We start from the raw sequence: 22219 nt of genomic DNA on the forward strand, positions 1-22219 counted from the left end.
TCCGTGGCGCAGAGGTGGGGAGGGGAAGGGAGTTAGGAGCGCGGTGCTCCGGATCTCCGCCCGAACGCGCCCGTCGGGTCTCTGCAGCCCGCGGAACCCCTCGCCGCCGCGGCCGCCGGAGTGGAGGCGGGGAGGGGGCATCCGCGTGGGGGCGCGGCATCGACGCCCGTGCGCGAGGGCCGAGGGGAGGGAGGGGCGTCCCGCGCGGCACCGGCAGCGCTTCCGGGGCCCAGATCCAGGACCGTGCGCGAGGGATGCGGAGGGGAGAAGCTACGGCCTACGCGAGTGATGCCGGAGGGGGAGAGGCTGCAGCGTCGTGCCTGCAGGAGCCAGGAGAGATGCGGAGGGGGAGAGGCTGAGGTGTCGCGCCTGCGGCAGGGATGCGGAGGGAGCTGCGGCGTCGCACCTGCGGGAGCCTGCGGGGGGATGCGGAGGGGGGGATGGCCCGATGGGAAGGGAGCTAGGGATCAGGGGGTGGGGGCGGGCCGGCTAAGGGAGCAGGCCGGCCTTGGGGAGGAGAGGAGGGGGAAGGGGAGGGGGGAGGCCGGGCCGTGCCGTGCCAGCCCATGGGCTTGAGCAGCGGCCCAGGCACAGCTTGCTCCCTCGGGCCGGGCCAGTCCGGGCCCGCTAACCATCGTGTCGTGCCGTGTTTGGTCCAGGCTAAAATTACGTGCTTCGTGTCGGGTCGCCGTGCGTCGAGCCGCATGGACATTTATAAGGGCAGGGCATCCGTGATTTCCGCGAGATTCGAGCACTGGCGCCGTCACGTCTGATCGGGATCACCGGATTGCACGCACGTCTTCGTTGGTGTACAAGAGCGAGTAAAATAATAGTTCTATAGTCAAACAAATACTGATGTTAAAGAGAGAAAAAGATAAGAATTTGATTCTCGTGTAAGCAACGAGCTGAGCACGAGAGCTTACGGTGATGGACGTACACATAAATATGAAGACAGTTAGAATTTAGAAAAGAGAATGTGTGATATAGGTAAAAGTAATAATAAAAAAGTTTCTTGTATATACTTGGCTTGACTTTACAACTTAGCTAATAACCAAACACCACTTGATTTTATTATTGGACTTATTTTAAGTGAGTGTTTTGAGCGTCTAGCACTCAAAGCGCAGTGGATTCACAAGCGGGGGGCGTCCGGAGATGGCATCATCGCCAATGGAGGCGAGCCAAACTGTGTCGGGGCTGTGGCCTTGTGGGCAAGGGTGGCTGGAATCAAGCGCTTCCAAGTAAAGAAAAAGAAGGAAAGAAGAAAGGAACTGATAGATGTGGCCCACGGTCACAAGTTTATTATCTCACCCATTCCTATCCCTCCAATCAAACAATGAAATAAAATGATTTCATTGCTCTAATTTGAACAAATCTACAGGATCACTCCGCCTAGAAGAAGTCCTCCCTTCATCCACAAAAGAATACAATTCTCGTTTTTTGAGAAGTTAAGCCGTTCAAACATTGACTAAATTTATATTGCAAAGGTACTCTCTCTGTCCAGAAAAAAATACAATTACGGGTTACGTGCCAGTAAAAGTAGATCACGTTTGATCAAACTTCTAGTGAATACTATTCACATTTAAAGCTTCAAAATAATTTACTATGAAAATACATTTCGTAATTAATCTAATAATACTTATTTGATATCATAAACATTAATTACTTTTTATCTATAATTGATCAAACTTAGGATAATAAACTATGACACTGTGCTAAAATTGTATTCTTTTCTGGACGAAGCGAGTACTAACATTCATGAATAAAATAAATACCATTAAATTAGTTGTAGAATATTTTTTTATAATAAATTTATTTGGACATATACTAATACTATTTACTATAAACTTGGTTAAACTTGAACTAGATTTTCCGGCTGGATCTCATAATTGCATTCTTTTGTGGACAGAGGTAGTATAATAGATTTCTCACTTCCTTTTTGTCTCCAAACGAAACGCATCTTAGATAACTCACAAAATGGACCGGTTATGATTTGTGTCGGTACAGAAAGTGACCAACTAGTGAATATTTGTAGTTTTGCAGTATGTTGTGATCGGAGGTGGCCTAGCACTCAATGACATATGATTTATACTGGTTCAGGCAACGTGCCTTACGTCCAGTTTGGGTCGGTCGGTGACTTTATTCCTGAGCCCAGGTGCTCGAAGTTTGCTGTGGGGTTACAAACAAAAAGGAGAAAGATGGAGTGTAGTGCCCCACCTGCTGCGTCCCTATTCCTCGGACGGGGAGCAAGGTCGCGAGTCGGCGTCGTGATATGGAGCACTCCGCTTGTTGAACGGCGGCGGTCTCCAGCAGTGCCCGGAGGTTTCGGTGGATCGTCCGTTCGCGAGGGTCGTTCGGCTCGGACAGGCCACGCAGGAGCATTACCGCGGTGGCAATGTTCTGACTGGCCCGAGCGAACTGCGGGGGATCGGTCCTCCTAACCGGGGTGTTGCGCTGGACCTAACGGGTGCGACCCCGAGCACCGTTCGCCGATCTATGCGCACGAGACGCAGTGTGGTGCGCCGAGCGCGCTGGTACAGTCGGTGGCTGATGCGGCCACTGTCGTCGTAGATCCTCCCCGTGCTCACGTGTGAGCTCGGGGGTCTGCGCATGAGGGCCCGGAGGGCGTGAGTCCGTGAGGACTCCGTTACCCCTGGCGGCTGCTCCGGAGCGTCCGCCATAGCGCACTCGCGGGACAGACGGTGGTTAGGTGCCACGTCGTCGATGCTGGAGCCGTCACTCCCGATGTCTTCATCCATGATGTTGAGGAAACAGGTGGGAGCATAGCATCCCCACGAATTCAAACGTGAGAGGGAGCGGCGCCATAATCTTTTGGAGCCCCCGGGCGCACGCGTCCGCAGGAGACACGAGGCCGTAGGGGAATCGGTCGTACGGTGGCGACGATGGGGACAATGGCAACCCTCCGAGTATTTGGCGGAAGATAGAATGTAGTAAGTGAATAACAGCATGTATATTACTCACAGCGGAGTTTGAGCAGAGAGTTTGCTCGGAATGAAGCGCAGATGCCGCCCCGTCGAAGTCGCGCGTCCCGGAGTCAATGGAGGACGTCTCTCCGATGGGTGCCGGGTCGTGAGTCTCCTCGCGGAGGTGGAGTACGCTGAGCCGGTCGGCGACGAAGTCCAGGCTTCCGAAGAGGAAGGCCTGGGATGGCTCGAAAACGGGTGGAACCTGCATCCCGGCGACGCGAGAGTGCGGGAAACTCCAACGAGCCGAAGTGAATCGTATTGCCCGAGCCTGCCACGACGGGGGTGGCGGAAGAATGGACCATCGGATGACCAAAAAAGTGTTGAACGCACAACATCTTCCCCACGGACGGCGCCAACTGTCGGTACAGAAAGTGACCAACTAGTGAATATTTGTAATTTTGATGTACGTTGTGATCGAAGGTGGCTTGACACTCAATGACACAGGGATTTATACTGGTTCAGGCAACGTGTCCTACGTTCAGTTTAGGTCGGTCGGTGACTTTATTTCTGAGCCCAGGTGCTCGAAGTTTGCTGTGGGGTTACAAACGAGAAGGAGAAAGATGGGGTATACAAGAGGTCCGGTTGGAAGGGCCGAGAGCGACAGGAACTTCGCTATGAGCTAAGTGTTCAATCATGTGCTTAAGATCCAAACCTGACGGTTCTGTGATTGTGAGCTATTGGACTAATGAATATAAAGGAACTGAGCTTGGATATCTCCGTCCTCCCGTTGGAGGGAGTGCATCCCCTTTTATAGATGAAGGGGATGGCTTTATAGGTGAGAGGGAGAGGGTACGGATGCTTTTAAGCCTCGTTGCCCACACCGATGAGGATTGGATAATGGTAGGCGTCACAACACTGTTGATGTCACTATAGAATGTCAGGTGCACATGAGAGGTTGCGTTGTCTTCTTTAGAAAGGGTTGATGTCGGTACCTGCAAAATACTACTGGAAGCCTAGAGGTATGTGAGGAGTCTCACCATGTTTACCGGGTATGGTGAATCCCGACGCCTACAACACTATTGATGCCCAGAGGCATGTGAGGGCTTTTCGCCGTATAGGAGTCCAACGGCGTTTACAATACTGTAGGGATAAATGTCGGCGCCTACAATACTATTTGTATCAGGGTGGTTGTGGAACACTGTTCCCGCAGGTGTACGGGTATGATCCCTGTACCGTGGTTTGACTCGCGTGCTGCTTTCTTCGTTCGTCCCTGGCCCCTTCCGAGCGGGCGTCCCTGGTCGGATGGCCCCAGTCGGCTTAGGTTGCGCCGGTCGGAGAAGAGCGGCGATCAAGGTTCTTACGTACCCCGGTCGGAGAGACGCGGGGTCGGAGTCAGAAGTAGGGCTCGGGGCAGGCCTTCTGATCGGAGAGGCCGTCCGGAGGCAACTAGAGCCCGAATCGAGCGCTCCGGTCGGATAGGTGGGCCGAAGTAGCTGACGAGCGGGCGTTACTCTTTTTGGGCCTGGCCTTCCGGTCGGTTGCTGGACCGCCCTTTTGCCCTGTTGTTTTTAGATTCTCGGGTCGAGCCTTGACATGGAAGCCGGTCCCCGAGGGACCCCGAGTTTATGAACCCGACAATTTACCACTAAGATTTTATTTTTTTTCACAAGATTTTACCTCAGACCAATAAGAATGATGCTCTTTAATTGGCAAGGCCAACTAAAATACCTATAAGTGCGAACGTTGTATATGAAAACGTTTATATAAGTAAATCTATGATATCAAAATCTATAGCTATATTTATATCTACATCTAAGCATATCTATATCTCTATCTATATTTATATCTACATCTAAACATAGGAGTATCTATATCTATATATATTCAAATATATTACAAGGGAAGTGAATTCTTCTAGCTATCTTTTTTAACTTCTCCACATCTCTTTCTGTCTCGTATGCGATCTAAATTTATAACCCATGCTCATACAAGTTAAAATAACGAGTGTTTAGCAACCAGAGGAGTTTAATTCGAGACATATTGAAATTCAAGTCGTAGATCATCCAAGTAATCGCGTAGCATCTATATGATAATCCGTTACAACGCACACATATATTTACTAGTAAAAATACAATCTAATAATCTGGTTGTGTGGTAATGGCGACGGAAGTTGCTATGTAGTATTGTATTTGTAGGAGTAATCGCAAATTTTAAACATGCGTCGACGCCGGTGTATCCTGCTGTGTGGTATGGAAAAACATAAACACGGCCAGCCAGCAGGGCGGAGCCACGGTCCAGCCCGTTCGTTTGGCTATGATTTATCATAAATAATTATAAATTTTTAATTAAAATATTATTTTTCTCTTATATAAATCAATTAATAGTATTTTTCACGAACCAACGATGATACGCAACCGAACATGCACCTCTTCACGCGGACGCACCCGCAATCCGACCCGACCCGTTTTTAACCCCGTCTGGCCCCCTTCCCCGTCGATCCCCTACCCTTCGTCGTCGGCCGAGAGGGAGGCGCGGCCCCAATTCCCACCGCCTCCGGCCGCCATCGCCGCGGCCGGGAAGACCTCGTCGCTCGCGCCTCCGCCGAGCACAAGCGCCGCGTGGTCAGTCCCTCCATGTTCTCCCGCGGCCGAATTCTCCACGCGACGCTCCGCACTCCGCTGCTTCGTGCCGGCGCCCGCAGCGCCGTCCTCTCCTCTCCCCGGAGTCTAGTGTGGGCAGAGATCCGTCCTGGTTTGGTCTTGGTCCGATTCCTTCCCGTGCAGGTAAGCAATTTCTCCGAGTAATTCTTAGCTCGCTGGGATGGATTCCTTTGTTCTTATTTCGAACAATCAAACCCAGTTTTCGGCCATTTCCATGGCTCAAGTCAAATTCACCTTTAATTTAATAATACTCTCGGGTTTTGTTCCTAGTGATTCACCATCCCCGATTTCCAGTTGTGATTCCGTTAAATTTGTAGCCGCGATTTTTTTTTCTTATGCCGTAGTCTGCAGCTGTTCTCAGTAGGGGTTCATTTTCTTCTCCTCTGTCTCGGGGGAGGGGGCCCCGGGGGCCTCATAGCCTTGATTTTAGTCGGGTACTCGGGTTGATCTGTGTTTCGTTTGTGTTATTTTAACAATCTTCTGGTCTATTTCTGTAGTTTTGGCAAAGTGATTTCAAAATTTCTCTAGCGAAACTGTGCGCACTTTGTTCTGTCTACTGCTGAATATATTTGCAGGGATGCAAAAGCTTTTGGATTTGTACTCACAGTACATTTCTGTGTGGGATCAGGGGTTGGATGGAATTTTCATATCGTATAAAATTCTACTGTGTGTCAGTGGTCTACTAACCATATATACTGTCCTCAGTGACGAACATCTTCATATTGTGTTGGTCAGATTGAAGAAGAAATATGAAATAACTGTAGCCACCATTCCTTAAGCTTAACCTGATCCCCATAGCGCCAACACCCCTCACCCACCCACCCAAATAAAAAAAAAATCAATGATGCTGGTAATTTCAATCCATAGTTTCCCAGTGGGATTCAACGTTGGAAGGTACAGTGTTGAGAAATATATTTATTGTGATTCTACTGCCTACTTCACTATTGTTGATCTCCAGTCCACTACTAGTAAAATGTAACGTTCTTACAAGTACAATTTGTGGCAGTGTACATTTCAGTGATATTGATCCTGTGAACTTTAGCTCCACTGCATGTACATCTTTTGTTTGTTTATTAATTCACGCTTGCAATGGCTGCAGTATGGCGATTGGCCAGATAATTAATTTTATCACTGATTGTATGTATTTCTGTTCCTTTTCAGGATTTTTGTTAGTGATGGGAGAGAATAAATGGATGGGAAAAAGATGGGAGGACATGGACACTGATGTCCTTGTGAAGATATTCAAGGAACTAAATTTGGTTGAGCTGTCACCGGTATCTCAAGTTTGTCGTTTGTGGCGTTCGGCCTGTTCAGATCCACTTATTTGGGGCACTCTTGACTTTGGATTGTTAAAATCCAATTTTATTCAGACAAGAGCATCACCATATATTTGGGTTGATGATAGGTCTGACAAGAGACTTGCAAGAATACTACGGGTGGCTATGGCAATTAGCTGTGGGAATGTCAATTGCATGATATTCCATTACAATTTGTTCATGAAAGATGAGCACCTTCATTTCATCTCAGAAAGGTAACAACACCTTGTATGTTTTATCAATGTTGTGGTTCCACATTCCTATGTTGATGTGTGATATGTTGTGTAATCCTACAGTCTATTTTTCAACACAATAGTTGAACCATCTTATGGTTTTCTATAGAAATGTCCAAATGGGTGCTTGTATCTAGTGGTTATATATGAGCTCTGCAGTTGAATCTTGCATAAACATTTATGCATTATCACAAGTAATTATTCTATGTAAATTGCAACTATTCTTTCATGCACTTTTGTGTTAGTAAATTTGGATAGCCGCTATTTCATAGCCATTCAAACAGGTGGGGGTCTAGGGAAGGCTGTTTCCTTAAGGGCCCGTTCGTTTAGACTGATTTCCGGCCGGAACGCTTCCTGGTGATAGTTGGCCGTACGTTCCTGGCCGGATCGGTTCCGGCACTCGATTCCGTGCGAAACGAACATGCCCTAAGTTAAATCTGCTCTTATTTCTTTGGTACATTATTCTTCTGATTATATCTTATTGTTCTGTGGTCTCGTTTGAAGAGGCTAACGCTATATAGTCTTGCCTGATGTCTAGCAGGTCTCCTCACTTAAAACGGTTGGTTATGCCAGCATGGAACCGCATCACCAAAGTGGCAATATGTCAAGCTATCCAGAGGTGGCAGGATCTGGAGTCCTTGACAATGCCTACCATCGGACATCCTCCATATATTATGGAAGAGATTGCAAGGAGCTGCAAGAATTTCACAGAACTTAAGATCATGGGCTTATTTGATCAGCAATTTGCCTCGGCTATTCTGCAGTTCCTTCCAAAGTTGAAAGTGCTGAGCCTTCGTTGCTCTAAAGTGTCCATGGATGCACTGCAATGCTTGGTGAACTCGATGGAATATCTTGAGGTCCTGAATATTTCCCACTGCCTGCTGTTGGTTGTCGCGGTGAATGGGCGGAAGCAAGTGGTTCATGAACTGGACAGCCAGATTCTCGAGAGAGCTTCACGGCTGCGTGAATTCCACTACTGCCAGAGTAGGTTGTGCGTCACATGCCAGCGGATGGTGGTGGATGAAGGCATCATGCGCTGGTACAGGTACGAGGATTGGTTTTGGCGTCAGGATGAGGTGAGGTCCCTTGATCTGCTGCAAGATTATGGGAAGCTGTTTGATGCTGGTTGCGAGAGGTTGACGTCTGTGGAGTAGATGCTGATAATAATAGGGGAACAAAATCCGCCGCCTCAGTGTAGAAACTTGCTGACAGGCATTCCTAAAACATAGCAAGCGACGAGTTGTGACAATAGATAAATAATAATATCGACAACAATGTGCGTGAATATATGGGGTGCGCGTGTGTTTAGTTTAGCTAGTGCTGTAAATCCATGAATAGTTCGTCTTGTTTGGAGGAGTTTGTGATAGCAGCCAGTATGGTGACAAGAGTGCACAGCTCTGCGCAATTTGTTTTTAAGTGATGCTGAATTGGACATCAATTATAGTATTTGGCTTTATACACTGTAGCGTAAAAGGCTAACCCTTCTAGATTGCTAGTGCTAGTTAGTCGTAACGAGTCCCGTGCTGGTTCTTTTTTTTTATACGAAAAAAATTGTTACTGCTGTCTCTGCTCAAAAGTCTGCCGTACCCTTTTTGGCGCCGTTGAATTTTCGTGAAAATGCATGCATTCTGGATGGTTTGAGCTGGTTTTCAAATTATTCAAAATTGAAGTGTTATATGATCCTGGCTTGCTCCGGTGTCGCCTTGTATTAATGATGCAGTGACGTCATTAGAATTATTGGCTGATTGATTCCCCTTTGCGCTCTGGTAATAATACTAAAAAATAAGGTAGCATCTGGCTAAAAAAGAAACAGATAAATGAGATAGCATCACTCGCCCTTTTAAGCGGCCAATCGCCATTAGCAACGTCATAAGCGAAATCGTATCGTGGCAAAGTCACTATCTCAGTATCAGTACGAAGTACATTAATTATCAATACTATGGAGGGGCTGAACGTTCATGTAAAAATTTTATTGACCCCGTAGAACGCCGTTAAGACGTATTGTATCGAATAATTTCTCTATCTTAATACAAAGACGTGCAAAACTTTTGTGCGTTGGAGGAAAAAAGTACGCCAAGTGCACTTGCACGTCACCAACGGCACAATTAGCTTATATGTTGTAAAACAATATTTATTTTGAAATAAACGTGCTGACAATTATTCCTTTTTAATTTAACGTTCCCTTTGGTACTTGGCGACAGGTGGAGCGTATAGTACACGTATACGGGTATAAAATGGGTGGGGCGCACCGGGGCACATTGTTATGTTTGGGAACAATATGATTTCACCTGCGCGCAGAAATTTCCCAGCTTACCACATGACAATGGCATCGTCTCATTCTCCAAGCCACCAAAAAGATATGGATAGCCGATCAGTTGCTGTCAGCCATAGTGATCTGGTGCAGTAGTATCACGACTCACGAATAGTGCTTGTCTGCTTGATGACGTTTTCTTTTGGAGGGAATGCAGCCTGCAGAATCTTCTATTGGGAGAGCTGTTGGGTTGCCGTGGTCTGAGGCTCTGAGCTGAAGAGTGAGGCTACGCCTAACCGGAGACGAGGACAAAAAAACGCTCTCAAGCGACAGCAACCGCTCTTGGGCTTCTGTTAGCCTCTCGATCGTCGAGGGCCGTTTGTCCCAGCACAAAGGTTATGCTGTCACGCACTCAGTATCGCCGTTATGCATCTGCTATCTTTTACGTTTCATCGTTCAGGCCTGTAAGCCGGCATGTGGGCCGCAAGGTTGTAATGGGCTGAGCCCAACAAACTAAGCACTATGATACTCGCTGTGACTCTGTGAGGGTGGCGGGGTGGACAAGAACAATTACGAAAAACCGGCAATCACCTCTATCTGTGGCGGTCTCATCACATTTGGTACCGGAGCCATCTACCCTTCCGTTTCAGCTTGGATCCATAAAATCCCGGTGAAGAATCGCGAGATCGGAGAGGTCGCCGCACTCTGCTCGATCTGCTCTGTCTCCGGTGAAACATCAATCCACCACCACCACCACCATCTCCATTCCCTCAATCACCGCCGCCGCTACCCTGATCCTCAATCCACCACCTCCCACTGGCGCGCGGACCAACCCTATCAAACCACATGGCAACAGCCGAAGAGAAGCTTGATGCGCTCGTGGCGCAGATGAAATCGATGCTTCTGCTCATGGAGACCTTCAATCGCTGGAGTCCCGAAGTAGATCATTTCTCCACCGAGCTCAGCAAGGATGTCAAAAATCTCACGTCGCGCGGCGAGGCGTTGGAAGCAAAACCTCATCCTGCTCCGCCTTCGGCCCCGAAGCGCGAGGAAGAGGGGCGGGCCATGGGCCACGGCGTTGCTCATCAACCACAGGGGTCTGACAAGGGGGCCTTGATTCCCCAGCAGCCCCTGGCCAATGGTCAGTATCTCGGTTCCACTTCCCAACTTGTTGAAACTGGTGAACCATCTCATTACTATCCTATGACGGGTCCTCACATGTATCACAAGGAAGTTAGGTTATCTAAAGCCACCTTTTCTAAGTTTGATAGTTCAAACCCTAGGGTTTGGAAGGAGAAGTGTGAGAAGTATTTTACCATATACCAAGTCCCTGTTTATCTGTGGTCTCAGTTTGCTACTCTGCACTTTCATGGTGGTGCGGCACTTTGGCTTCAAACTTATGAAGCCCAGCACCCAGTCAGTAGTTCGGCTGAGTTATGTGTTGCTATAGAGTCCAAGTTCGGTAGAGACCTTTATCACAACTCTATGAATGATCTCTTTCAGATTAAACAGACCTCAGATGTCCAAGAGTATTATGACCGCTTTCAATCTGCTATGCACAAAGTCATGGTCCATAATAACTCTCTGGATGATGTGTTTTTTTTGTCAGTAAATTTCTGCAGGGCCTTAACCCAGAAATTAGAGCTGCTATAATTTTACACAAACCTAGAACTGTTGATGTGGCTTTGTCCCTGGCTCTAATACAGGAAACAGTACTAGAGGCTTCCACCAAACCCTTCTTCAAAAAGAACACTTGAGAATTCAACAAAAATCAAGGCAGACAATATCAGCTCAACCAACCTGGTGTTCTGGGTCATTCACCTCACCAAACAAAGGATACCAGGCCTAAATGGGATGAGAAGTTGGCAGCTCTGCGAGCCTAAAGAAGAGCCCAAGGTTTGTGCATGAAGTGTGGTGAAAAATGGAGTAAGGCTCATAAATGGCCTGAGAAGATAGCTCTGCACGTCTTGGAGGAATTCTTGGAGGCTGTTCAGGCCGACCAACCTGTTGATATATCTTCTGACGAATTAAGTGAAGAGGAAGTGGAAGTGTTCAGTTTATCCCAATAGCTAAACAGAATGCATGCGGGGCGAGCCCTAACGGCGCATGACGGGGATGCATGGGGCGGAGTTATTTGGAGGCGAAATTAAAGGAAGTTTCCTAAAAACTCGCGGTAATTAAACAATTCCTTGGTCTTGGTGTTTTTGGAGTTGTGCCTACTATACGTGGACAGTAAGGAGTACCTGTCATCATCTCCACTCAAACTGTCTGCTGCTAATGCTCTTGACAGATATGACACATTATTAATAATCTGCATTATAAAGTCCTTAATTATCTAATAAGTTTATTTAAGAAGCACTACCATTTTAGGTAGATGAAGCTGTCGGATGCTGCTCAAATTTTTTATCCTTTCCTAGCAGCATGCTAAAAAAAATTTCCTTGTTTTGTCCTGTTTAAGCAGGTGGATGTCGCGGTGCTCGAGGTTGGTTTGGGAGGGAAGTATGATGCAACTAATGTGGTGTGTAGTATGCTTACTATTATTTTCTACTCAAATAACAGTACGCGGTAATAGAAAGTGTTCATGATTTATACTATTATAGTATATAATCACCATTCACCAAACAAAAAGGAAGCTTGTTGACTAGCAAGACTTATGTTGATATACCATCTTGACTTTCTGATTGAAATGCTGAACCTTACAACTATATTTTGTATTCAAAAAGTTTGGACTGAGATCTCTGTGCAAGCTTAATAATCAGTGATGCTGTAGTTGGCTCATATAACCATCTAGGTTCAGTTGCACTGTGCATAATCTGTTTGAAGTTCACACTTAGTGCATGTGAAAATCATTGACAATACCGGGCCTGGTGCAAGCGGTAGTCTTACCGCCTGTGACCGGAAGTGCATTGCACAGGCGAGGGTAAGGCTTGCCACTAACACCCTTCCCCAGACCCCGCACAGAGCGGGAGCTCTCTGCACTGTGTACGCTCTTTAATACCTTGACTTGAACAAATGCTGAGGAGCATAGCTGATTTGTGAACACTTGCAGGTCAGAGCACCTGTCGTTTGTGGAGTATCATCCCTTGGGTATGATCATATGGAAATTCTTGGTTAGTTATGAAACTGAAAGATGAAATAGCATCCTTAGTAGATTTGTTTCACACAGCCAATGCTTGTTCCCAATAAGCAGGAAACACACTTGGAGAAATTGCTGGAGAGAAGGCTGGGATACTTAAGGTGTTTTGCTAGCTTTGCCTGGATATTCATCAGCTGACCTACTGTAGCTAAAACTGTTTTTTTTTCTCCATATATGGCCTTTTTCCTCAATACAGAAAGGAGTTTTGGCGTATACAGTTCCACAGCCAGAAGAGGCAATGTCTGTACTGATGCAGCGAGCTTCTGAGTTGGGTGTATGTTACATTTTATGTCGCAGTCCTTTTTAGTTGTCACCATGTCTTGCATGTTATGGACTGGGGCATTGGCCTGGAGCCATGGTTTCAGCAGTTCAAGGACAAGCAATAGGTGCTCATTCATCAGCGCAACAACCTAGCTATGTGGCTGGCAACAGTGTGAAGGTTAGATTAGTATGGATTGGTTTGTTAGATAAGATCCTTGAGTTGAATCTGTTAGCTATGCTTGTTAGGACTTAGGAGCCATCCTATAAAAGGAAGGCAATACGGCAAGCTCTAAGGATAAGCAAGAAGAACCCTAGAAAGCAGTCAGAGCCTCTAGAGGGAGGGCGACTAGCTGGTTCTTCCTGCTATCCCAGAGCCTCCAGTGGGAGGTGAAGACTCTGGTGAAGCAGTTGGAAGAACTGCGACACAAATAATAGCAATAGAAAGATGCAGTTGGAGAAGTGGTCCATGGCTCCATACCACTGTGAGCGCAGTCAATGCCATGGCCTAAGGCAGACAAAGGCAGTGGCAATACTGGTGGTGAAGATGACACTGATGCCACTGTTGAAGGAGGCATGGGTGCAGCAAGCATGGTTGTTGGCGAGTGACAAAGGAAGACCTTTCTCAGTGGTTAGCGACGGTTCTTCCTACTATCCCTAGATCTTGATGTATGCCTTTCTTTTATAGGCCGGCTCCTAATAAACATAGCTAACAAATACAACTAAATGACCTTAACTACCAAACTGATCAATACTAATCTAATCTTCACATGTTTCCTTGGCAGACCACACGGCTAATTTGTTGTGTGATGTGCAGCTGTTGCTTGGCCTTGAACTGCTGAACCCATGGCTCCAGGCCAATGCCTAGTCCATAACGCTGCCTTTATTAATTTGTCCATTAACATGACTATAATTACGATCAGCTTTTGATATAATCAACTGAAATTCTCTAAAGGTTTCTCTTCAAGTAGTCCAGCCTTTGGACCCACAGAAATTAGAGGATCAACCTCTTGGACTCCATGGTGAACACCAATACATGAATGCAGGTCTTGCAGTTGCATTGGCTAATACCTGGCTTGAGAGGCAAGGCCATTTGAACAGAATACATGCCAAACATTCTGTAAGTACTCCAAATATGTATGTATTTATTTCCCTGCAAGATATATTAGCGGCAGTTGTCATTCTACCACTGAATGCAGGGCGCCTTGCCAGATCAGTTCATCAAAGGGCTGTCAAGTGCTTGTCTGCAAGGTCGAGCACAGATTGTTCCAGATCCACAAGTGAACTCAGAAAACGATAAGGATCGTGATTCTTCATTGGTTTTCTATTTGGATGGGGCACATAGTCCAGAAAGCATGGAAATGTGTGCAAGATGGTTTGCCCACGTTACAAATAATGATGGAATGCAGACAGGTTCTTTGGAGCAGCCTCATACTGACAGGGATTCTAGGAAGGTATGCGTTACGGTGGCAGTTTTCGTGTCGAATCACATCTCTCTCTCTCTTGCACATACCATTTTTCTTTACTTATTATATATTATTATGCATCCTCTTTTGGATTTTTTTTTATATTTGCAGTTTCTCCTTTTCAATTGCATGACTGTAAGAGATCCTCAGAGATTGCTCCCACGTCTTCTAGATACATGTGCTCAAAATGGTACATCAGTCAAATTCTTTATTTTTGTTTGAAGATCTTGAACCATATAATATTTCCTTCCATAGTTACTCACATGTAGTGATGTCTGGAGAAAATACAAGATTCTCCCATAACCAATGCTGATATGCATATCATGTAGAAATTGTCCGTTCCAATGAGTGGCTAGTTAACCAGCTGGTTAAGTATTGTATGAACTAGCTGCCATACTCTGTATTTGCTTGCTCTTCAAGATCAATGTACTTGTATCATGAGTTGCATGAATGCTCCTGTTGGTCTTATAATATCAGTAACCATTTTTCTCAGGGCTCCACTTTGAGCAGGCCTTATTTGTGCCAAACCAATCACAGTACAACAAGCTTGGTTCCCTTGCATCCCCACCTTCCGAGCGTGAACAAATTGATCTGTCATGGCAGTTGTCACTCCAAAAGGTGTGGGAAAACCTGCCTCATGGCAATAAAGGTTGTTCCAAACTTCATTGTGAAATTGTGTTTAGTTGTCAGCATGTGTTTTCTTATTGAAACATTGAGTTGAAGATGATATATGGACTTTTGTGGGAATGCTGCAGGTCGAAATGATGCAAACTCTAGCAGAACTAGCTCAGTTTTTGAATCTCTTCCGTTGGCAATTAAATGGCTAAGGGAAACTGCTCAACAAAACCAATCGATTCAATTTCAGGTGAAAGCATATGCTACAATCTCTATAGTGTTCTCTCAAATGTTCCACAGCACTTAGACATCCTATCATGTGCATCTAGAGTGTTCGGTCCATTATTCCCTCAGTACAAGGTTATTTCATGGACTTGCAGAATTGAGTGCCAGTGTATCACATTTTCTGCAGTAACCGTCACTGATTCATGTACTTCTTCATTAATATTGTCATGTATTGTGTGTTATCCTGTTAATCTGATTGCTGGTGTACGACTCTGCGTACATATTTATGTTTTCTTGCTTTTCTTTTGTTGCGTTTTCCATTACTTTGAATATCTAACATCTTTGTTAAATTTGTTTTTGGTTTTATGTTCCTTCCGTTCTATTCCATGGTATAGCTATTTTTTACATTTTACATTTCTCTAGCAACTGCTTTCCTACTTACTGATACATTTGCATTTCCACACCGAGCCAGGTCTTAGTTGCTGGCTCCCTGCACCTTGTTGGCGATGTATTGAGATTGCTCAAGAAGTAACTTCATTTGGAATGGCACATTGTTCAGAGTGAAATGGCTGCCTATGGACCACTATGGCACTAACTTGAGCTTATCGAAATTTGTGAGTGGGATAACACAATATACCAACTTGGTTAGAAGACTGGAAGAAATTGAAACGCATTTCCGATCAACTGTAAAATTGTTGTATTTCATCGTTTCTTTAAGTTCCTGGCTCCCTGCCTTTTTTGGCATTATGTACCACTACATGCTCAGTCCAGAAGAATGTAACCAAATTTTAGAATGTACAAACAGTGAATTTTATTATACCAATCATATCATTTATTTATACTTCTCTAGAAAATCAGTATTTATAAATCATCTATTCTATAAATGTTTGTTGTGGTAATTGCAGATGTATTTTTCGGCAGCATTCCCCGTTGGAGAGTAGCTGTCGACATCAGTGGTTGTCCTGGGTTTCCCTGAGTACTTTGCATAGAGCAGAACTGGAACTGACACGGTACAAATTCTTTTGCAGAATGAATTCTTCAGAGTGAAACCAGATTAAAACAAAAAAAAAAGGTCCTGAACCAGAACCAGAGAAGAGGTAGGTACATATGTATCCTATATCTTACCATTTCCCCCCCTTTCCTCCAGTTGAGGGAATTCTATTCCTATCATTTGATGAGCTAGTTTCTGTTCTTGTTCTTTTATGCTCTATATAAGATTATTTGTCATTCTATCCTCTGAAATTCAATTCATTTTCATGACCATACTTCTCAAAAAGGCCAATTGCATTTTCTTTACAATTAGCTATCGTATGATGAAAATATACTTTTTTTAATCGCCTGTGTTTCTGGTGCACTAAGAATAACATTGGTCGACAGCTAACACTGGGTTTTAGTTTTTCCATTGCTTCTGCAGATGTCTCGGACTATTTGTGCCATTACCGACACTAAGTGTGGTTCCATCACTTTGTGTAGGATAGGAGGAAAAAACAAAAATTAAAGCCATGCAAGGAGAAGTGAGCAAAGCTAGCGATACGACGTGGCACTTTTATTCTTATACACCTCTGACCGTTTCATTTGACTGGGAGTCTAACGCCCTAACCTCTTCAATTTATTCCTATCTTTTCTCGTGCAAAAGGATTCAGGCACTGTATTTTAAAGCCTTCTGTTACTCCTTGTGCCCACCCTCTCTTTGGCTTTCTTCTGCATCTATCAGGTTGCAGATTGAGAGCCAAAACCAAGTTATCTTGATACCACTAGATAGAATGTTTGTGCCAGTCAACACTTGTTAGCAGCTAAGCAATATATATTTGTTAGGCACCACCACTGAGATATCAAGATGACGTTCCCTGGTACGCAGGATAAGTGCAATGCGCTTGTGACACAAATGTCCATTTCATTGCTGTATAAGAGTACTTGTGTGTGGAAATTTACTTATCAAGGCAGTGGAAAGCAACACTACCTCTCAAACTTTTGCTAAATACAAATCCAAGTGAAGTTAGTAACGGAAATGCATGTCCACTCACATGCGAGCTCTAGGATATTTGGCGATTAAACTTCTGTACCTTGGCTGAACTCTCTAGTTATTTTCCTTCTCTCCAGGAGTTTATCTTGCTCGTCTGAACTCTGAGGGCCTGTTCGAAATACTGGAATCTCACACGAATTGTGCACGAATTTCATAGGAATCAGGAAAAATGAAGGAGGCAGATGACCATGTGGATGAGCTCTACCACAACCGTTTCTGGCAGCTGTTGGAGGAGACAGGCAGGCGGGCAGCTACAACAACCTGAATCTGCTCAAGCCCGCAGAGCCTGCAATCCGCAAAGGCAGGTGCGGAGGCGGGCGCAACCCAGGAAGAAGCGTCACACGGAGCAAGTGCTGGAAGCCGCAGAGCACCAGGAAAGAACCTACGCGCAATGCACGAAGGCATATATACCCGTTGGATGTTACAGTAGAGTTTATTAGAGGCTTATATTACGGCCTTAGCCTTACCGCTCAACACGAGCGCCTCCATTTGTTCTCTGGAGTAACCTCCCTCGCCTTGGCACCTGCTGTCCTGGATCCTTCATTCGTTCGTGCCAATCGGCCTGTTCGTTGGTTGATTTCTGGACTGATAAGTTCGGCTGGTGCTGATTTGTTGTGAGAGAAAAACACCTTTTGCTGACTGAAACTAACAAGTGAACAGATTGAATGTTTGATCAACGTGAGCCAAGAGAAAAAGTACAAGAGTCGCAGAATGTGTCCGACAAGACGACGCAAATTCGCTGGGAGGATGTGTCCGACAAGACGACGCAAATTCGCTGGAAGGAACTCTGCCTCGGGTGCACTGCTCCATCCCGGTCATGCAGTCATCATGTGAAGAAAGGAGAGACGTACTATGGCAAGTGTTTAGTTCCCAAAATTTTATAAAATTTTTTAAGATTCTTCGTCACATCGAATCTTTGGACGCATGCATGAAGCATTAAATATAAATAAAAAATAAAATTAATTACACAGTTTAGATGAAATTCACGAGACGAATCTTTTAAGCCTAATTAGACTATGATTGGACACTAATTGTCAAATAACAACGAAAGTGCTACAGTACCATTTTGCTAAAAATTTCGCCAATTAAACAAGGCCCAAGAGAAACAACCAGGCACAACAGAATCATATCATTGAAAAAAAGAAAAAAAAACTCACCGCCGAACTGTTTGTCGCTTTACAGTGCTGTTGTCATCGGTGAAAAATGGTGGACACAGTTGCTATCGCCCTTTTGGATGGGTGGACAGGACAGCGGTGGCTGTGGGGACTGCTCACTGCTGTTAGGCAAATCCGGACAAGCAGGAAACTGCGTCGCGCCAACTCGCCATACGGTCCAGACTTCCAGCTAAGAAAACACGGACATGGAGAAGTTGCACACAGGCGACTAGACTAGCAACGTGCGAGAGATGAGCAGGCTAGACCGCCAAAAGGACTAGACAAGCAACGTGCGAGTCCCAGAATCAGTAACTTTCAGGCGGACGACCTCGGGTAGCACACGCAGCTGCCTGCCTGCCTCCTCCATTGACCTGATCAAGTCATTTTTCTTATTATTTTCCAGGCGCGCCCGTCATCCTCTCCTCCCCTAATCGGGACACCTGCATCAAACTACCACCACACAAACCGCGCGCAGTCCTCTGGGTTGAGTCCTGGACACGTCACCTAATCCACACCGGCAGAGGCAGGCGGGGCCCGGACACAGGCAAACCGCTTTCACGCTAAAGAGAGAAATCTACCGGCCGCAGAAGGCGAAGCGAGGAAAAAGCGGAGCTGGCAGCGCGATGACGTCGCGGAGAGTGAGACAAGGAAGAAAAAGGCTGCTGCCCCTGGCAGCATATTCTGGCTTCGCGATCGGGGTACTATGCGCGTCCCAGGAAAAAAGGGGCGCGTCAGTTTCCGTCTCTGCACTGCAGTGCCTCCTGCCGCCTGCCGCGCGCGGGGTTGGGACGGTTGTTGTTGACTTGTTGGTGAGGCGAAGGCAGGAGAAGCGGGAAGCGCCGCTGGCCGTGGCCGCTGCCCGGTCACCGGAAGAGTTTTTTCTGTGCGCCCGCGCGCTCCCTTCCTTTTCAGATCAAAAACAGGGCAGGTATAGAAGTCCAACGGCCCGGCCCGGCACGGCATGGGCCCGTGCCAGGTATAGAAGTCCAATGGCCCAGCATGGGCCCGTGCCTGGCAGGGCCCGATGGAGTTCGGGCCAGCACGGCACGTCGTGCCTACCGGGCCATGCCGAGGCGGGCACCGTACCTGACCTACGGCCCAGGCACGGCCTGCTGGGCCGTTTATCGGGTTAGGCTGGCCCAAGAAGCACGGCCAGTCCATCGTGTCGGGCCAACCTGGGCCCATGATAAAGCGCGAGCAACCAGAGAGAGGAGGAAGGGGAGGAAGTGCGAGCAGCCAGAGATGTAGTGGCCGCCGACGACCTTGCCCTTGGGGCCCTTGACACCGGCGAGGAGATGGTGGGGGCGTCGGCGTCCGTGGCGCAGAGGTGGGAGGGGAAGGGAGTTAGGAGCGCGGTGCTCCGGATCTCCGCCCGAACGCGCCCGTCGGGTCTCTGCAGCCTGCAGAAACCCCCGCCGCCGCGGCCGCCGGAGTGGAGGCGGGGAGGGGGCGTCCACGTGGGAGCGCGGCATCGACGCCCGTGCGCGAGGGCCGAGGGGAGGGAGGGGCGTCCCGCGCGGCACCGGCAGCGCGTCCGGGGCCCAGATCCAGGACCGTGCGCGAGGGATGCGGAGGGGAGAAGCTACGGCCTACGCGAGTGATGCCGGAGGGGGAGAGGCTGCAGCGTCGCGCCTGCAGGAGCCGAGAGAGATGCGGAGGGGGAGAGGCTGAGGTGTCGCGCCTGCGGGAGGGATGCGGAGGGAGCTGTGGCGTCGCACCTGCGGGAACCTACGGGTGGATGCGGAGGGGGGGATGGGCCGATGGGAAGGGAGCTAGGGATCAGGGGGTGGGGCGGGCCGGCTAAGGGAGCAGGCCGGCCTTGGGGAGGGGAGGAGGAGTGAGGAGGGGGAAGGGGAGGGGGGAGGCCGGGCCGTGCCGTGCCAGCCCATGGGCTTGAGCAGCGGCCCAGGCACGGCTTGCTCCCTCGGTCCGGGCCAGTCCGGGCCCGCTGACCATCGTGTCGTGCCATGTTTGGTCTAGGCTAAAATTACGTGCTTCGTGTCGGGTCGTCGTGCCTCGAGCTACATAGACATTTATAAGGGCAAGGCATCCGTGATTTCGGCGAGATTCGAGCACTGGCGCCGTCACGTCTGATCGGGATCACCGGATTGCACGCACGTCTTCGTTGGTGTACAAGAGCGAGTAAAATAATAGTTCTATAGTCAAACAAATACTGATGTTAAAGAGAGAAAAAGATAAGAATTTGATTCTCGTGTAAGCAACGAGCTGAGCACGAGAGCTTACGGTGATGGACGTACACATAAATATGAAGACAGTTAGAATTTAGAAAAGAGAATGTGTGATATAGGTAAAAGTAATAATAAAAAAGTTTCTTGTATATACTTGGCTTGACTTTACAACTTAGCTAATAACCAAACACCACTTGATTTTATTATTGGACTTATTTTAAGTGAGTGTTTTGAGCGTCTAGCACTCAAAGCGCAGTGGATTCACAAGCGGGGGAGTCCGGAGATGGCATCATCGCCAATGGAGGCGAGCCAAACTGTGTCGGGGCTGTGGCCTTGTGGGCAAGGGTGGCTGGAATCAAGCGCTTCCAAGTAAAGAAAAAGAAGGAAAGAAGAAAGGAACTGATAGATGTGGCCCACGGTCACAAGTTTATTATCTCACCCATTCCTATCCCTCCAATCAAACAATGAAATAAAATGATTTCATTGCTCTAATTTGAACAAATCTACAGGATCACTCCGCCTAGAAGAAGTCCTCCCTTCATCCACAAAAGAATATAATTCTCGTTTTTCGAGAAGTTAAGCCGTTCAAACATTGACTAAATTTATATTGCAAAGGTACTCTCTCTATCCAGAAAAAAATGCAACTATGGGTTACGTGCCAGTAAAAGTAGATCACGTTTGATCAAACTTCTAGTGAATACTATTCACATTTAAAGCTTCAAAATAATTTACTATGAAAATACATTTCGTAATTAATCTAATAATACTTATTTGATATCATAAACATTAATTACTTTTTATCTATAATTGATCAAACTTAGGATAATAAACTATGACACTGTGCTAGAATTGTATTCTTTTCTGGACGAAGCGAGTACTAACATTCATGATATAAAATAAATACCATTAAATTAGTTGTAGAATATATTTTTTATAATAAATTTATTTGGACATATACTAATACTATTTACTATAAACTTGGTTAAACTTGAACTAGATTTTCCGGCTGGATCTCATAATTGCATTCTTTTGTGGACAGAGGTAGTATAATAGATTTCTCACTTCCTTTTTGTCTCCAAACGAAACGCATCTTAGATAACTCACAAAATGGACCGGTTATGATTTGTGTAGGTACAGAAAGTGACCAACTAGTGAATATTTATAGTTTTGCATGTATGTTGTGATCGGAGGTTGCCTAGCACTCAATGACACATGATTTATACTGGTTCAGGCAACGTGCCCTACGTCCAGTTTGGGTCGGTCGGTGACTTTATTTTGAGCCCAGGTGCTCGAAGTTTGTTGTTGGGTTACAAACAAGAATGAGAAAGATGGAGTGTAGTGCCTCCACCTGCTGCGTCCCTATTCCTCGGACGGGGAGCAAGGTCGCGAGTCGGCGTCGTGATATGGAGCACTTCGCTTGTTGAACGGCGGCGGTCTCTAGCAGTGCCCGGAGGTTTCGGTGGATCATCCGTTCGCGAGGGTCGTTCGGCTCGGACAGGCCGCATAGGAGCATTGCCGCGGCGGCAATGTTCTGACTGGCCCGAGCGAACTGCGGGGGATCGGTCCTCCTAACCGGGGTGTTGCGCTGGACCTAACGGGTGCGACCCCGAGCACCGTTCGCCGATCTATGCGCACGAGACGCAGTGTGGTGCGCCGAGCGCGCTGGTACAGTCGGTGGCTGATGCGGCCACTGTCGTCGTAGATCCTCCCCGTGCTCACGTGTGAGCTCGGGGGTCTGCGCATGAGGGCCCGGAGGGCGTGAGTCCGTG

At 47.0% G+C, this 22219-nt stretch overlaps 2 protein-coding genes across 7 annotated transcripts; both read left to right on the forward strand.

Annotated features, from left to right (window-relative positions):
* The first annotated feature begins 5576 nt into the window (after nucleotides 1-5576).
* On the forward strand, nucleotides 5577-8589 carry LOC136538824 (F-box/LRR-repeat protein At3g48880-like). 2 transcript variants are annotated; one of them, XM_066530775.1, is made up of 3 exons: nucleotides 5577-5707; nucleotides 6746-7115; nucleotides 7672-8589. In XM_066530775.1, the coding sequence occupies exons 2-3, from the start codon at nucleotides 6760-6762 to the stop codon at nucleotides 8285-8287; spliced, it is 972 nt and encodes a 323-aa protein (XP_066386872.1). In that variant the 5' UTR covers nucleotides 5577-5707; nucleotides 6746-6759; the 3' UTR covers nucleotides 8288-8589. The 2 variants fall into 2 exon arrangements, with proteins under 2 accessions (XP_066386872.1, XP_066386873.1); XM_066530776.1 differs by having other exon boundaries at nucleotides 7675-8589.
* A 3257-nt stretch (nucleotides 8590-11846) lies between these two features.
* On the forward strand, nucleotides 11847-17635 carry LOC136524292 (folylpolyglutamate synthase-like). 5 transcript variants are annotated; one of them, XM_066517724.1, is made up of 12 exons: nucleotides 11847-11902; nucleotides 12434-12471; nucleotides 12575-12621; nucleotides 12717-12794; nucleotides 13734-13898; nucleotides 13978-14232; nucleotides 14356-14434; nucleotides 14738-14893; nucleotides 15000-15109; nucleotides 15557-16040; nucleotides 16113-16181; nucleotides 16558-16947. In XM_066517724.1, exons 1-10 carry the CDS (start codon nucleotides 11850-11852, stop codon nucleotides 15614-15616), a joined length of 1041 nt encoding a protein of 346 aa, XP_066373821.1. In that variant the 5' UTR covers nucleotides 11847-11849; the 3' UTR covers nucleotides 15617-16040; nucleotides 16113-16181; nucleotides 16558-16947. The 5 variants fall into 5 exon arrangements, with proteins under 5 accessions (XP_066373821.1, XP_066373819.1, XP_066373827.1 ...); XM_066517722.1 differs by lacking the exon at nucleotides 16558-16947 and adding an exon at nucleotides 17265-17635 and having other exon boundaries at nucleotides 15557-16181; XM_066517730.1 differs by having other exon boundaries at nucleotides 12434-12494; nucleotides 15557-16181.
* The last annotated feature ends 4584 nt before the right edge of the window (nucleotides 17636-22219 follow it).

Source organism: Miscanthus floridulus, chromosome 2 (genome assembly GCF_019320115.1).
Source record: "Miscanthus floridulus cultivar M001 chromosome 2, ASM1932011v1, whole genome shotgun sequence".
Classification (NCBI taxonomy): Eukaryota; Viridiplantae; Streptophyta; class Magnoliopsida; order Poales; family Poaceae; genus Miscanthus; species Miscanthus floridulus.

Coding starts and splice junctions, on each gene's coding strand:
- LOC136538824 (XM_066530775.1), top strand. CDS start 6,760: ATGGGAGAGAATAAATGGATGGGAAAAAGATGGGAGGACATGGACACT. Junction 7,116..7,671: donor CTTCATTTCATCTCAGAAAG/GTAACAACACCT, acceptor CCTGATGTCTAG/CAGGTCTCCTCACTTAAAAC.
- LOC136524292 (XM_066517722.1), top strand. CDS start 11,850: ATGTCGCGGTGCTCGAGGTTGGTTTGGGAGGGAAGTATGATGCAACTA. Junction 12,622..12,716: donor AGAAGGCTGGGATACTTAAG/GTGTTTTGCTAG, acceptor TCCTCAATACAG/AAAGGAGTTTTGGCGTATAC. Junction 14,233..14,355: donor CTGACAGGGATTCTAGGAAG/GTATGCGTTACG, acceptor TTATATTTGCAG/TTTCTCCTTTTCAATTGCAT.